Source organism: Canis aureus, chromosome X (assembly GCF_053574225.1).
Source record: "Canis aureus isolate CA01 chromosome X, VMU_Caureus_v.1.0, whole genome shotgun sequence".
Lineage (NCBI taxonomy): Eukaryota > Metazoa > Chordata > Mammalia > Carnivora > Canidae > Canis > Canis aureus.
The window spans coordinates 21,998,806-22,016,626 of NC_135649.1; the positions used below are offsets into that span (position 1 = coordinate 21,998,806).

Genomic DNA, 17,821 nt, shown 5'->3' on the forward strand with positions numbered 1-17,821 from the left:
TATGCCTTGAAGCCTTCAAGGGCTAAGACTACATCATTATCATCATCTTAACTATTATCATGTTATTATTACCACTTACCAAGTACTCACTATGAGCCAGAAGCCATACTAAATTCTTTACCCACATTATCTAATTTAATCTTCAACAGTCTGATGAGGCCAATACTATTACTTTCCTAAATTTGTAGCTTGCCATTTTTATCATCAAACCCAGTTCTATATTAAGAGAGCTTTTCACAATATGTAACTATTTTATGTTTATCTGTATTTTAATAACCCTTTCCTGCAGTAGAGAGCATCATAAGAGCAAGGTTGAGGCCTGTTTGACTCACTATAATGTCTTCAATTCTAGAATGCTGCCTGACACATAGAAAATGTTCAGTGACTGTACGGTAAATATAAAAGGAAGCCTGGAAGGCAGGCCAGCAAGAAGAAAAGTAAAGAGAGTAACAGAATGAGCTAAACTCTAGTCCAGAACCATCTGACTCCCAAACCCATGCTCTTGATCACTAGGCAGCATTGCTTCCCACTCTTAACAGACTTTCAATAGATGTTTGTTGACAAAATCTTCTCCTCAACTTTGCACAATACTATGTAATAAAATTAGAGACAGCATAAAAGCCAATGGATAAAATCCTGGGCATAAGAAAGAGAATTATGGGAGAGTAAATTGCCAGAGAAGTAAAGTTTTTGTCTTAATAAAAGAGTATAGTTGATGAGATGATACCAACATACTGAACTTGTTTCAAAGGAAATAAAGGAAACATATGAAATAATTAACTCTACTACAAGATAGATGTATCACAGAATGTGTGTGTGTGTTGTTTTCAAGATCAAATAACTTTGACAATAATTGACTAGTTAATCAAGTGAAGTATAATATAAAAATAAACAGACGGCAGTGGCTTGATAATTATGGAGTGATACCCAGTTAAAATGAATAATTACTTCCAAATCTTTTGTTCTTTTGGTGCTAATGAACTCTTGCTCCAAAGTGCCATAAATTCAATCAATTTACCTAGAAGGCATTCATTCACAGTTACTCTACAACCCGTGATCTCTTGAGGAATCGCCACATAAGGCAGAACGGAAAACCAGCATTGCAGGACATAATCTTCAGACTTGGGTGAGGTATTCTGAAGGCCATTTGACAGCACCTGTGCTTGCCTTCTGAATATTCTTGGCCACTGCCAGTGAATATAGGACTTACGGAAAAATGAGCAATCTATTCCGTTACTGAAATGGAGCTACTTTTATAAAACACTTAAAGAAATTGCTAGATGTCCATTTTTAGTCTAGAAAATGAATCAGGCCTGACTTAACTTTCCACCATTAAGTGATGATTCCGAACAGATGTTCAGCACAGCATATTTTCTTAGTACAGACCTTAAATCCAGATTGCTGCCAGACAGAGATGATCATCTAGGATTTCTCTTTAAAAGTAAAAATTTACAAGCTTGCTTATATATATGACAGTGCCTTATATGGAAGAATGATTATAGCTCATGCTATCAAACTGAATTATTTGTTGGGTTCATCTATTTCTGCTTATAACTCTAAGTAAATTGCTACATGTCAATTCAGTTGTCCTGGAGAGAGAATTAGTTTAACAACTATGCTATCTATCCCTTTTAAGACAATTTATCATTATGAGAAGGTATATAAATAATCATTGAGTGTCACTGCATGAATTGCTAATTGTGCCCAAAGTCAATGTAAGTTGATTTTCTTTATTCATTCCTCCAAATATTTCTTGAATACCTACTTCGTACCAGAAACTAAACTAACAAATAGAGAAACAAAGATGCCTAAAACCACTCTCTGACATAAGGAGCATGCAGGCTAGCAGAAGAGAGACATATAGTCAATAACTATAATTCAAGGCAGTCAATGATAGTGTCCAGTCGTTTTAAACCCTAATCCTCCATTCACTACCTGGAGGAAAATCCTATCCTCCTTAAAGACTCATTTCAAATTATTCTTCCCCAATGAAGGCTTCCCTAGTATTCTTATTCTCTGTGCCCCAAACACATACACCTAAAGCTATTCCAGGAGATTTAATTACTCATCTTCTGTTCTCATAGAATTTTACTCATAGTTTTATTGCAGTGCTTATAACAGTAATTTATATGTGGTTGTTTTTATGTCGTGCCTCTCATTGTATTGTGAGTTCTTCCAGAGCAGTAAATGAGTTTTGTTCATCTCCATATTCCTAGTCACTAACACATGACCTGGCATATAGTAAGATTCAATAAAAGTTTGGTTTAGGGAAAAGGAGAGAATAAGCAAACATATAAAAATCAAATTCTAGGGATGCCTGGGTGGCTCAGCGGTTAAGCGTCTGCCTTAGGCTCAGGACATGATCCTGGAGTCCCAGGATGGAGTCCCACATCGGGCTCCCTGCAAGGAGCCTGCTTCTCCCTCTGCCTGTGTCTCTGCCTCTCTCTCTGTGTCTCTCATGAATAAAAAAATAAAATCCTTTTAAAAAATCAAATTCTAGGGCAGCCCCGGTGGCCCAGTGGTTTAGCGCTGCCTTTGGCCCAGGGTATGATCCTGGAGACCCAGGATTGAGTCCCACATCAGGCTCCCTGCATGGAGCCTACTTCTCCCTCTGCCTGTGTCTCTGCCTCTCTCTCTCTCTTTCTCTCACATAAATAAATAAAATCTTTTTAAAGAATCAAATTCTATTTCTTTTGCCTTCGTGGATGTATCTTGCAAGAAGTTACTATGGCTGAGTTCAAAAAGGGTGTTGCCTGTGTTCTCCTCTAGGATTTTGATGGAATCTTCTCTCACATTTAGATCTTTCATCCATTTTGAGTTTATCTCTGTGTATGGTGAAAGAGAGTGGTCTACTTTCATTCTTCTGCAGGTAGATGTCCAATTTTCCCAGCACCATTTATTGAAGACTATCTTTCTTCCAATGGATAGTCTTTCCTCCTTTATCGAATATTAGTTGCCCATAAAGTTCAGGGTCCACTTCTGGGTTCTCTATTCTGTTCCATTGATCTATGTGTCTGTTTTTGTGCCAGTACCACACTGTCTTGATGACCACAGCTTTGTAGTACAACCTGAAATCTGGCATTGTGATGCCCCTAGATATGGTTTTCTTTTTGAAAATTCCCCTGGCTATTCGGGGTCTTTTCTGATTCCACACAAATCTTAAAATAATTTGTTCTAACTCTCTGAAGAAAGTCCATGGTATTTTGATAGGGATTGCATTAAACGTGTAAATTGCCCTGGGTAACATGGACATTTTCACAATATGAATTCTGCCAATCCATGAGCATGGACTATTTTTCCATCTCTTTGTGTCTTCCTCAATTTCTTTCAGAAGTGTTCTATAGTTTTTAGGGTATAGATCCTTTACATCTTTGGTTAGGTTTATTCCTAGGTATCTTATGCTTTTGGGTGCAATTGTAAATGGGATTGACTCCTTAATTTCTCTTTCTTCAGTCTCATTGTTAGTGTATAGAAATGCTACTGATTTCTGGGCATTGATTTTGTATCCTGCCACGCTACCAAATTGCTGTATGAGTTCTAGCAATCTTGGGGTGGAGGCTTTTGGGTTTTCTATGTAGAGTATCATGTCATCGGCGAAGAGGGAGAGTTTGACTTCTTCTTTGCCAATTTGAATGCCTTTGATATCTTTTTGTTGTCTGATTGCTGAGGCTAGGACTTCCAGTACCATGTTGAACAGCAGTGGTGAGAGTGGACATCCCTGTCTTGTTCCTGATCTTAGGGGAAAGGCTCCCAGTGCTTCCCCATTGAGAATGATATTTGCTATGGGCTTTTCGTAGATGGCTTTTAAGATGTTGAGGACTGTTCCCTCTATCCCTACACTCTGAAGAGTTTTGATCAGGAATGGATGCTGTATTTTGTCAAATGCTTTCTCTGCATCTAATGAGAGGATCATATGGTTCTTGGTTTTTCTCTTGCTGATATGATGAATCACATTGATTGTTTGGGACTTCATCAAGATAAGAAGCTTTTGCACAGCAAAGGATACAGTCAACAAAACTCAAAGACAACCTACAGAATGGGAGAAGATATTTGCAAATGACGTATCAGATAAAGGGCTAGTTTCCAAGATCTATAAAGAACATATTAAACTCAACACCAAAGAAACAAACAATCCAATCATGAAATGGGCAAAAGACATGAAGAGAAATCTCACAGAGGAAGACATCGACATGGCCAACATGCACATGAGAAAGTGCTCTGCATCACTTGCCATCAGGGAAATACAAATCAAAACCACAATGAGATACCCCCTCACACCAGTGAGATTGGGTAAAATTAACAAGGCAGGAAACCACAAATGTTGGAGAGGATGCGGAGAAAAGGGAACCCTCTTACACTGTTGGTGGGAATGTGAACTGGTGCAGGCACTCTGGAAAACTGTGTGGAGGTTCCTCAAAGAGTTAAAAATAGACCTGCCCTACGACCCAGCAATTGCACTGTTGGGGATTTACCCCAAAGATTCAGATGCAATGAAACGCCGAGACACCTGCACCCCGATGTTTATAGCAGCAATGTCCACAATAGCCAAACTGTGGAAGGTGCCTGGGTGTCCATGGAAAGATGAATGGATAAAGAAGATGTGGTTTATGTATACAATGGACTATTACTCAGCCATTAGAAATGACAAATACCCACCATTTGCTTCAACGTGGATGGAACTGGAGGGTATTATGCTGAGTGAAGTGAGTCACTTGGAGAAAGACAAACATTGTATGTTCTCATTCATTTGAGGAATATAAATAATTGTGAAAAGGAATATAAGGGAAGGGAGAAGAAATGTGTGGGAAATATCAGAAAGGTAGACAGAACATAAAGACTCCTAACTTTGGGAAACGAACTAGGGCTGGTGGAACGGGAGGAGGGCAGGGGGTGGGGTGAATGGGTAACGGGCACTGAGTGGGGCACTTGACGGGATGAGCACTGGGTGTTATTCTGTATTTTGGTAAATTGAACACCAATAAAAAATAAATGTATTCTTAAAAAATAAAAAATAAAATTCTGGATAAAATGTTACAATAACACCATAGTGGGAAGTAATTCCAGGGAGGTGGCTTTACAGACAAGGTAACATTTGAGATGACCCTTGAGAAATAAGTAGGATTTGACAGTGGAGATGAGGGTTGGGGGAGTGGAGGGGAATGAAAAGTCAGAACTCTGATACCCTGGGCCAGATGGATTTCACAGATATCTACCGAACTTTACATCCAAACTCAACTGAATACACATTCTTCTCAAATGCACATGGAACTTTCTCCAGAATAGACCACATACTGGGTCACAAATCGGGTCTGAACCGATACCAAAAGATTGGGATCGTCCCCTGCATATTCTCAGACCATAATGCCTTGAAATTAGAACTAAATCACAACAAGAAGTTTGGGAGGACCTCAAACACGTGGAGGTTAAGGACCATCCCGCTAAAAGATGAAAGGGTCAACCAGGAAATTAAGGAAGAATTAAAAAGATTCATGGAAACTAATGAGAATGAAGATACAACCGTTCAAAATCTTTGGGATGCAGCAAAAGCAGTCCTAAGGGGGAAATACATCGCAATACAAGCATCCATTCAAAAACTGGAAAGAACTCAAATACAAAAGCTAACCTTACACATAAAGGAGCTAGAGAAAAAACAGCAAATAGATCCTACACCCAGGAGAAGAAGAGAGTTAATAAAGATTCGAGCAGAACTCAATGAAATCAATACCAGAAGAACTGTGGAACAGATCAACAGAACCAGGAGTTGGTTCTTTGAAAAAATTAATAAGATAGATAAACCATTAGCCAGCCTTATTAAAAAGAAGAGAGAGAAGACTCAAATTAATAAAATCATGAATGAGAAAGGAGAGATCACTACCAACACCAAGGAAATACAAACGATTTTAAAAACATATTATGAACAGCTATACACCAATAAATTAGCAATCTAGATGAAATGGACGCATTCCTGGAAAGCCACAAACTACCGAAACTGGAACAGGAAGAAATAGAAAACCTGAACAGGCCAATAACCAGGGAGGAAATTGAAGCAGTCATCAAAAACCTCCCAAGACACAAAAGTCCAGGGCCAGATGGCTTCCCAGGGGAATTCTATCAAACGTTTAAAGAAGAAACCATACCTATTCTCCTAAATCTGTTTGGAAAGAGAGAAAGAGATGTAGTACTTCCAAATTCATTCTATGAGGCCAGCATTACCTTAATTCCAAAACCAGACAAAGGCCCCACCAAAAAGGAGATGTACAGACCTATATCCCTGATGAACATGGATGCAAAGATTCTCAACAAGATCCTAGCCAATAGGATCCAACAGTACATTAAGAAAATTATTCACCATGACCAAGTAGGATTTATCCCTGGGACACAAGGCTGGTTCAACACCCATAAAACAATCAATGTGATTCATCATATCAGCAAGAGAAAAACCAAGAACCATATGATCCTCTCATTAGATGCAGAGAAAGCATTTGACAAAATACAGCATCCATTCCTGATCAAAACTCTTCAGAGTGTAGGGATAGAGGGAACAGTCCTCAACATCTTAAAAGCCATCTACGAAAAGCCCATAGCAAATATCATTCTCAATGGGGAAGCACTGGGAGCCTTTCCCCTAAGATCAGGAACAAGACAGGGATGTCCACTCACCACTGCTATTCAACATAGTACTGGAAGTCCTAGCCTCAGCAATCAGACCACAAAAAGGCATTAAAGGCATTCAAATTGGCAAAGAAGAAGTCAAACTCTCCTTCTTCGCCGATGACATGATACTCTACATAGAAAACCCAAAAGCCTCCACCCCAAGATTGCTAGAACTCATACAGCAATTTGGTCGCGTGGCAGGATACAAAATCAATGCCCAGAAATCAGTGGCATTTCTATACACTAACAATGAGACTGAAGAAAGAGAAATTAAGGAGTCAATCCCATTTACAATTGCACCCAAAAGCATAAGATACCTAGGAATAAACCTAACCAAAGATGTAAAGGATCTATACCCTAAAAACTATAGAACACTTCTGAAAGAAATTGAGGAAGACACAAAGAGATGGAAAAATAGTCCATGCTCATGGATTGGCAGAATTCATATTGTGAAAATGTCCATGTTACCCAGGGCAATTTACACGTTTAATGCAATCCCTATCAAAATACCATGGACTTTCTTCAGAGAGTTAGAACAAATTATTTTAAGATTTGTGTGGAATCAGAAAAGACCCCGAATAGCCAGGGGAATTTTCAAAAAGAAAACCATATCTAGGGGCATCACAATGCCAGATTTCAGGTTGTACTACAAAGCTGTGGTCATCAAGAAGTGTGGTACTGGCACAAAAACAGACACATAGATCAATGGAACAGAATAGAGAACCCAGAAGTGGACCCTGAACTTTATGGGCAACTAATATTCGATAAAGGAGGAAAGACTATCCACTGGAAGAAAGACAGTCTCTTCAATAAATGGTGCTGGGAAAATTGGACATCCACATGCAGAAGAATGAAAGTAGACCACTCTCTTTCACCATACACAGAGATAAACTCAAAATGGATGAAAGATCTAAATGTGAGAGAAGATTCCATCAAAATCCTAGAGGAGAACACAGGCAACACCCTTTTTGAACTCAGCCACAGTAACTTCTTGCAAGATACATCCAGGAAGGCAAAAGAAACAAAAGCAAAAATGAACTATTGGGACTCCGTCAAGATAAGAAGCTTTTGCACAGGAAAGGATACAGTCAACAAAACTCAAAGACAACCTACAGAATGGGAGAAGATATTTGCAAATGACGTATCAGATAAAGGGCTAGTTTCCAAGATCTATAAAGAACTTCTTAAACTCAATACCAAAGAAACAAACAATCCAATCATGAAATGGGCATGAAGAGACATGAAGAGAAGACATGAAGAGAAATCTCACAGAGGAAGACATCGTCATGGCCAACATGCACATGAGAAAATGCTCTGCATCACTTGCCATCAGGGAAATACAAATCAAAACCACAATGAGATACCCCCTCACACCAGTGAGATTGGGTAAAATTAACAAGGCAGGAAACCACAAATGTTGGAGAGGATGCGGAGAAAAGGGAACCCTCTTACACTATTGGTGGGAATGTGAGCTGTTGCAGCCACTCTGGAAAGCTGTGTGGAGGTTCCTCAAAGAGTTAAAAATAGATCTGCCCTACGACCCAGCAACTGCACTGCTGGGGATTTACCCCAAAGATACAGATGCAGTGAAACGCCAGAACACCTGCACCCCGATGTTTATAGCATCAATGTCCACAATAGCCAACCTGTGGAAGGAGCCTCGGTGTCCATCAAAAGATGAATGGATAAAGAAGATGTGGTTTATGTATACAATGGACTATTACTCAGCCATTAGAAATGACAAATACCCACCATTTGCTTCAACGTGGATGGAACTGGAGGGTATTATGCTGCGTGAAGTAAGTCAGTCGGAGAAGGACAAACATTATATGTTCTCATTCATTTGGGGAATATAAATAATAGTCTAAGGGAATATAAGGGAAGGGAGAAGAAATGTGTGGGAAATATCAGAAAGGGAGTAGAACATAAAGACCCCTAACTTTGGGAAACAAACTAGGGGTGGTGGTAAGGGAGGAGGGCGGGTGGTCGGGTGAATGGGTGTCGGGCACTGGGGGTTATTCTGTATGTTGGTAAATTGAACACCAATAAAAAACAAATTTAAAAAAAAAGAAAAGGCAGAACTCCTTAAGAATTTAAGAACTGAATTTATCATAGCAAAATAATGCTGTTAATTACACATGGTCCTTATGTAAACCATCTGGTTCATGTAAACAAGCCTAGCAGGAACTCTGCTTGCTAACATTTTAACAAGCACTTTGAATGAATGTATATTTTGAAAATAGTAATACTGTGCTGTCCTTTAAAATACTGATAATTTGGGGATCCCTGGGTGGCTCAGCGGTTTAGCACCTGCCTTCGGCCCAGGGTGTGATCCTGGGGTCCTGGGGTTGAGTCCCATGTCGGGCTCCCTGCATGGAGTGTGCTTCTCCCTCTGCCTGTGTCTCTGCCTCTCTCTCTCTCTCTCTCTCTCTCTCGCTCTCTGTGTGTCTCTCATGAATAAATAAATAAAATCTTTAAAATCTTTAAAAAAAACCTGATAATTTGGATAATGTTCTCCCCTCCCCCCATATTAGTCTAGAGTTTGGCTAGGTTGATTGATCTCAGAATTCTTTATTGAGAATAATTCCTGATTCTCTCATGTTTCCCAGGACTGCAGAGCCAATGAGTAGCCAAACTGTTGAAACAAATTATTTTTGGCATGGGAGCCCAGTCCTTCTAAAACCTAAATATTTCTTCTTGGAGTCATTCTGCAGCCACTGGAGAAAATCAGGGTGCAGATTCAGTAATCTCAACTGGTACCTTCCAGCTATAACATTCTGTAAAATTTGTCTCACCTGGGCTAGAGATTGGGTGTTCAAATGAACCAAACAATCAATATGTAAACTCTTGACCCAAAGGATATTTGATACCCCATGTTTGTTTCCTTAATAACGTTTACAAGGAGGCTATTTCTAGCCATAATATGCCTTCATGGGAGAGCTCTGAAAACTGGGTGATAGGGCTAGAGTTTCTGCCCATGGAGAAATCACCAGTTCTGAAATGTGACTTCTGACTATAGTAACAAATGCTTAAGGCCATCATTCACTCTGTGGGGCGGGGGAGGAGGTTTTTGGAGAAGAGACACAAGCAGCACAGAATAATGATAAAAACTAATATTTCAGAAATAATCTTTTTGGACATTTGCATTTGCTTGTTCTGACCATTTAATGACCAAAATAACACTTTTATAAATATGCAGGCCAAGGATCATCCCTGATGTTCCCACATTAGAAGAATGTTATAGATGTTAGCAAATAGCAAGCTACTGTTTAGAGTTGTCTTCAGGAGTGTAATTGGCAGGGGTGTATATAAGAAGGAGAAAAGCCATGGAAAGATTTTTCTATGGAAATAAGTAATCAGAGAGAAATTTCCCAAAATAAGTCTTTCTGTGCTCCAATGACTTATGACTATATATCTCCCAATGATGCAGTATATACATGCACATACATATATAACCCACTTCAATGTCTGCTTATGTTATCACTGCTCCTGTAATGTCTTTTTCCCTCTTATTTATCTAGTAACTACCCATCACTCAAGATGTGTCCTGTAGAAACATGGCCCATTCATTGAAAGCCTATATTCTCCATGAAGTCTTTCCCACCTACTCAAGCCATAGTAGCTTTTCATTCCTCAAACCTCAGTAACATTTCTGATCAATTCCATTCAATTCTTTGATTGTTCCTTAGTTGTTTCATTGGAAATCGTAAAGCATACTAGCTAAAAGTATATAACCTCGGTGAACTCAGATAATATATATATGACCTTTAAAAGCCTCTCATCTATTAGTGGCATCTGGGTGGCCCAGTGGGTCAAGCATCCAATTCTTGGTTTGGGTTCAGGTAGTGATACTCATGGGTTGTGGGATCCAGCCTTAAGTCAGGCTTCCCACTCAGTGGAGAGTCTGCTCGAAGATTCTCTCCCTCTGCTCCTCCCCCAATCTATCTCTCTAAAATAAACAAATCTTTAAAAATAAATAAAAGCCTCTCATCTCTTTTTTTTTCTAATTTTTTTAAATTTATTTATGATAGTCACAGAGAGAGAGAGAGAGAGAGAGGCAGAGACACAGGCAGAGGGAGAAGCAGGCTCCATGCACCGGGAGCCCGATGTGGGATTCGATCCCGGGTCTCCAGGATCGCGCCCTGGGCCAAAGGCAGGCGCCAAACCGCTGCGCCACCCAGGGATCCCTCATCTCTTAAATAGAGATATAAATAGTCCCTTTCGTAAGGTTATTTTGAAAGTTAAATGAGAATAATGCATGCCAAGTGCTTTACATAGCATATGGTGAGTGTTCAATACTTAGTGGTAGTATTGGATGGAGGTAGTGAGAGTAGAGATACCAGTAATAATCATTATGACCATCATTGGTCTCTTAAATTAAATTGTATATATAACCTTTAAAGCCAGGGACTTGCATATCCTATCTGCTTATTCTCTGTTGTCCCCCTAATTCCCAAAATACTCAATTGGCTAATTTGATATCAGTTGATTGTATGTCCATCTCTATTCAATATTACTGCCTCAGAGATATGAAATTATATCAAAAATACAACTTTTCATTTTTTTATTGCTACTGTGGAAACCCTTGAGTGATTTTTTCTTGGTTTGCACGCATGAGTAATTTGGATGGAAACTGCTGAAGTAATCATACACAACTAGACTATGAAAAAAATGGGAAAACCTCTTAATCATCCCAAGCTCCTATGGTATATATAGTTGGAGGAGAGTACTCAAAAAACTATAAAACTCCGATGAATGAAATCAAAGAAATAAATAAATGGAGAGATAGTTCATGTCCATGGATAGGAAGATTCACTATTACCAAAATGTCAATTCTTCTCAACTTAATTTAATACAATCCCCATCCAAATCCAAGCAAGTTATTCTGTGGATATCAACAAACAGATTCTAAAGTTTATATGGAGAGGCAAAAGACCCAGAATACCCAACACAATATTAAAGAAGAATGAAGCTGGAAGGCTGATGCTACCCAACTTCAATATTTACTAAAAAACTACACTGATCAAGCCAGTATGGTATTGGTGAAATAACAGACAAATAGATTAATGGAATAGAATAGAGAACCCAGAAATAGACCCCACAAATAGAATCAACTGATCTTTGGCAAAGGAATAAATGCAATATGGTGGAGCAAAGATAATCTCTTCAACAAATGTGCCAGAACAACTGGAAATGTATGTGCAAAAACAAAATCTAGACTCAGATTTTATACCCATCACAAAAATTAACTCAAAATGGATCATAGACCAAAATGTGAAATGCAAAACTATAAAACTCCTAGAAGATAACAATAAGAGAAAACCTAAAGAACCTTGTATATGGCAATGACTTTTTAAATACAACAGTAAAGACCTGATCCATGAAGGAAATTATTGATAACCTGGAGTTTTTTTAATTAAAATTAAAATAAAATAAAAAACAAAATTTTTTGCAAAGGACATATAAAGAGAATGAGAATACAAGCCACAGACTGGGAGAATATATTTGCAAAAGACACATCTGATAAACGACTATTATCTAAAATATACAAGGAACTCTTAAAGCACAATAAGAGAACAAACAGCTCAATTTAAAAACAGGTCAAAAACTTTAATAGCCACCTCACTAAGATATACAGATGGCAAATAAATGTATGGAAAGATGCTCCATGTTATATATCATTGGGAAAATGTAAATTAAAACAACAAATACCACTAGACATTTATTAGAATGGCCAGAATCCAGAACAGTGTCAACGCTAAATACTGGTGATGACATGGAACAACAGGAACTCTCATTTATTGCTGGTGGGAATGCAAAATGGGACAGCCACTTATTTTTTTTTAATTTTTTTATTGGAGTTCAATTTGCCAACATTTAGCATAAAACCCAGTGCTTATCCCACCAAGTGCCCCCCTCAGTGCCCGTCACCCAGTCACCCCAACCCCCCGCCCACCTCCCTTTCCACTACCCGTTGTTCATTTCCCAGAGTTAGGTGTCTCTCATGTTTTGTCACCCTCACTTATATTTTCACTCATTTTCTCTCCTTTCCCTTTATTCCCTTTCACTAATTTTTATATTCCCCAAATGAATGAGACCATATAATGTTTGTCCTTTTCCGATTGACTTATTTCACTCAGCATAATACCCTCCAGTTCCATCCATGTCGAAGCAAGTCGTCGGTATTTGTTTTTATAATGGCTAAGTAATATTCCATTGTATACATATACCACATCTTCTTTATCCATTCATCTTTTGATGAACACCGAGGCTCCTTCCACAGTTTGGCTATTATGGACATTGGGACAGCCACTTTAGAAGACAGGTTGGCAATTTCTTACAAAACTAAACATGCTCTTACTATACAATCCTCTGATTATGCTGCTTGTTATTTACCCAGAGGAGTTGAAACTTGTGTTCACACAAAAATGTGCACATGGATGTTTATAGTAGTTTTATTCATAATTGTCAGAACTTTAAAACAACTACAATGCCCTTTGGTAGGTGAATGGATAAATAAAGTGTGGTATGTCCATATGATGGAATGTTATTCAGGACTAAAAGGAAATGAGCTATCAAGCCAAGAGAAGATACAGAGGAACATTAAATGACTACTACTAAATGAGAGAAGCCAATCTGAAAAGGCTGCATGTTGTATGATTCCATCTATATGATGTCATAGAAGTGAAATTGTGGAGATGGAATATGATCAGTAATTGCCAGGGGTTAGGGAGGAGGGAAAGATGAATAAACAAGCACAGAGGATTTTTAGGACAGTGAAAATATTGCGTATGATACCACAATGATGTATACATGTTATTATATATTTGTCCAGACCCTTATAATGTACAAGACCAAGAGTTAACCCTAATGTAAACTCTGGCTTTTGAGTGATTATGATGCATCAGTGTAGATCCATCAGTTGTAACAAATGTGCCGCTCTGGTAGGGGATGTTGATAATGGGGTGGGGGGCTGTGCATGTGTGGGGGCTGGGGGTACATGTGAAATATCTGTACCTTCTCCTTAATTTTGCTGTGAACCTAAAACTGCTCTAAAAAAATAAAGTCTTTATTTAAAAAAAGAAACAAGAGTGAAGGAAGGAACAGAGGGAGCAAGAGAGAGAAAGAAACACATTAAAATGCCAGCTGGTGAACTGCTTTCAAATTCTATGACTTCCTGCCAATTCAAGCTCTATTGTTTTAACCCTTGTGAAGACTGGAATCAAGGCCCTATCTAACATTTGTCCATCAGTCCATTTCTGTAAAGGGTTTGCCAGTTTATGTTAAGTAAATAACATACTGAAACCTTTATATAACAAATTATTTTGCTTATCATTTCTCTTTAGCTGATAATAGTAGAACTCTGAATGTGGATTCCACTGCAATGACGCTACCTATGTCTGATCCAACTGCATGGGCCACAGCAATGAATAATCTTGGAATGACACCACTGGGAATCGCTGGACAACCAATTTTACCTGGTATGCTATTTTCAATCATGTCACAAGTGTTTCTTTTTATTGGCCACGTGGCAATAAATGTAACAGTATGACACAACTTATTTTGAAGTTGACATTTACCAGATTCTGCCTAGAATCTGGTGCATTTTTGTAATATGAGCTTTATAGGCTGAGTGGCCAGTAGTTACTAGTATATTCCCTATCACACTATGGGTAAGCTAGGGATATAGCTGATGCAGGATATGGTCATTGAATATTTAAATAGCTCATTAAAATAAAAGACAACAGAATTTAGCAATGAATTACAAGGTTCATCTAATTTTATAGATTCAAAGAATACAAACATGGAGAGGAAATGAGAATAGACTCAAAAATCATAGATTCCTCAAGTGGGGGAAAAGGAGATGGTGGGGACCATCCCAAAGTTGTTCACATTGAATAACTGTTCATATTTTTTTCAACAAAGTAACCAGTAAGAGAATGGGCATGATGTACTAACTCCATCTCCACTAACAATAAAATCGGAAGAAAAATGCCACAGCATCTGATGTGTTTGGTTTTAAACACAAAAAAAGTCTTCTGTACTGTCAGAACTATTAACTGTTAAAATGGATTTGTGAAGACATTAGGGAATTGCCATCTTAAGAAGCCTTGGGTGCTTTTAAAATAGCCTAAACATTAATCTCCCCAGGTTCATGTAATTGTGGTCCTACTTCAAAGAATGATAGGACTAGGCCAATGAAGTACCTTGCTACTCAAAGTATAATCTGGATAACCTGGGAACTGTTAAGAAGCCCAGAATATTAGATACCAGCCCAGAACTACTGAATCAGAAGCTGCATTTTAACACGATCCCCAGGTTATTCACAAACACAATAAAGTTGAGAAACAGATCTAGAGTGATGCCACTTTATTGTGCCATTTGTTTATATAGTAAGTGACCCCTACTCCCCCTAAAACAATTTCACAATTCCAGTTCAGATTTTAAATCTGAGGTATAATTGGGGGGGGCAGTGTAGGGTAGGCAATTATACTTAATCTTAATAATAAATTAAGAAATATGATTACATAGAAAGCTGGAAATAAGCATAAAAGCAGCCAAATATAAAGAAAAAATATGGAATGAGAAATGGGTGGAGAGCAAAGGAGCTTGGGTTCTGTATATGGCAGAGGCAAAGAACTGTCCCACCAAACTATAATCCATGCCCTGGACTATAGTTGACTAGATTGTATCATACTCCATTAGACCAACCATGATTAAAGTGAGCAACCAGGGATCCTTTGACAGCCAAATGATTGGACCATAGTTCTCCTTAGGTTTTAAATGACTAGTGGGAGCCAATCTGGAATCAGCAGATGCTATGACAGGACCCAGTATTGCATAATGGTTAAGCGCTCAGACTTTGGAGTCAATATCCTTGACTTCCAAGGCTGTTTTTTCACTACTTTATCTTGAGTAGTTAAAAATCCTCTAGGAGACTCAATTTCTGCATTCATAAAAATCAGACTAATAATACTTAACTCTTAAGGGTTTTGTGGCAATTAAATTGTGCTTAGCACAATGCCTGGTACATAGTGCTCAAACATGTTGGCTATCAAAATACTTTAAAATCATTATTAATATATTTCTTACAGATATTTTTAAAGAGTATAATGGGTCTTTTAAATTCAGTTCTTCCGCATTATTTCACTGTAATAGAATTTAAGCTAAAACACTATATATTATTTTATAGCTCCATATGGAGTGGTCCTGAGTCACAATCTCTTGTAGTCTAGACAATCTGATTTGCCTTCCATATTACAAGTTTATGGAAATCCAAACTGTATGGGTATATGTCTGGGGAAAAATGTTGAGGCAAGATCTGCTCTATGCCAAGGGGACTCTATGTTAGTTATATCAGATTTGCAAATTACCACATGTAAACCCAAACCTAGGCTCACACAGTAATCTTTGATGCTTAGCCACCCATCTATAATGTGGAGGAAGAAAGGCTTAGCATTGACAGTAAAAAAATCATCCAAGCCATCATTATAGACCCAAAGCTTATGCTGGGGTCAATAACAGACCTAAAAAACTGAGTAGGTTTTCTTAACAGTAACTTGGAGGGCTATTCCTACAGAAAGAGTATCTTGTTTAGTATTTAACAACATAGGCCTTAAAGACAGACTGCTTGGGTATGGCTCTTTGCTCTGCCACTTGCTAGCTATGTGGCCTCGCACTAGATGCTTGACTTGTCTGTACCTCACTTCCCTCATCTGTAAAGCGGGGATAACAATAGTATCTACTTCATAGGATTGCTATAAAGATTAAATAATATGCTTAACCTAATGTTTTGCATATAATAAGTACTCAATAAAGGTTAACCATCATCATTATTATTACTATTAGTAGTACTATATGCTCTTTAAGATAAAGGAAATACTAACATACTTCCTTCAAATGGCTGCTAAGCTGCCACCATCAGCTCTAATGAGTGTTCCTTACATCCACTTCCAACCAGACATTTGAAATGTCAAGAGTGATTTTAATTTCTACTTCTAACCCTCTACCTACACCTTATTTTCTTAAGCACTATGAAGAAATAGATTCTCAGGGCCTCCAACAACTTTGTGATTCAGTGATCTTTTAGCTATGCTCTAGGGAAAGTTATTTGACTTTTTGGAAATCAGATATTAGAAATGCAGATTTTTTAAAAGATTTATTTATTTATTTGAGAGAGAGCACATGAGTGAGTGTGTGTGTGCGTGAGGTGGGGGGCAGAAAGAGAGGGAAAGAAGCAGACTCTCTGCCGGGCTCAGAGCCCCATGCCAGGCTCAGTCTCAGGATCCTGAGATCATGACCTGAGCCAAAATCAAGAGTCAAATGCTGAACCAACTGAGCCACCCAGGCACCCCAGAAATACTGATATTAATTTTTTTAGTGCCTTTCTTTTCTTAAAAGTACACGGGACAATAGTATTGGGCTGAGACATACTTTGTGACGCTATCTGTAAAAGCACTTGAGTTTTGGGTGAATTGATTTTTCTCTCTGTATTATTTTAGGAAGACAATTTAACCATTGAGATTAGAACATGGGTTCTGGATCCAAACTGCCTAGTTCAAATAAATCCATGTCCTACCATTAAGAGGCTGTGTAAACATTGGCAAGTTACTTAACCTCTCTAGGCTTTAGTTTCTTCACCTGTAAAACAAAGATAATAATGGCACCTATGTCGTAGGGTTGTTGTGAAGATTAATGAGTTAGTACATTAAAGTCCTAGAATGATACCTGGTGATCACAGTGAGTGATCTCTTGGTGAATTTAGCTATTATTATTATTGTCTCAAGTTCGCATCTGATATATGGCTCACAAAAAAAAAAATTAAATTATGGCTCATCTGTATTCTTAGCAACTGTGAAGGGTAACAAATTCAGAAATGAAATCTTCCCCAGGAGAGGTGCTGGACAATGACACTGATGACTGCTCCTTATAAATCTGAAAGGGTGTCCACAGAAATGGAAAGTTAGCACCAAACTCCAATGCTGCCTACCCTTCTTACCCAGGCTTTGTGAAAGGGTGCCTATTATCTTTATTATGTAATGTTTTAACTGAATGGGCTAACACATCCCTCATTCCTTTCTCCACTCCTCAAGATTCCTTAAAATTGAAATGGCAGCCAATGATCCACATGGAACTGTTCCCTGAGGTCACCCACTGATGGTTCAGG

General features: G+C 38.3%; 1 protein-coding gene across 12 annotated transcripts in view; it reads left to right on the top strand.

Annotated features, from left to right (window-relative positions):
• Nucleotides 1-17,821, top strand: part of ENOX2 (ecto-NOX disulfide-thiol exchanger 2) — a 288,127-nt gene that overhangs the window by 202,748 nt on the left and 67,558 nt on the right. For all 12 annotated transcript variants that reach the window (XR_013374604.1, XM_077888078.1, XM_077888076.1 and 9 more), the window contains one exon: nt 14,001-14,135. Coding sequence is in view for 11 of the 12 variants with exons in the window: in XM_077888078.1 (XP_077744204.1) it covers nt 14,001-14,135 (135 nt within the window). In the remaining variant the exon portion in view is untranslated. The remainder of the gene's footprint in view (nt 1-14,000; nt 14,136-17,821) is intronic.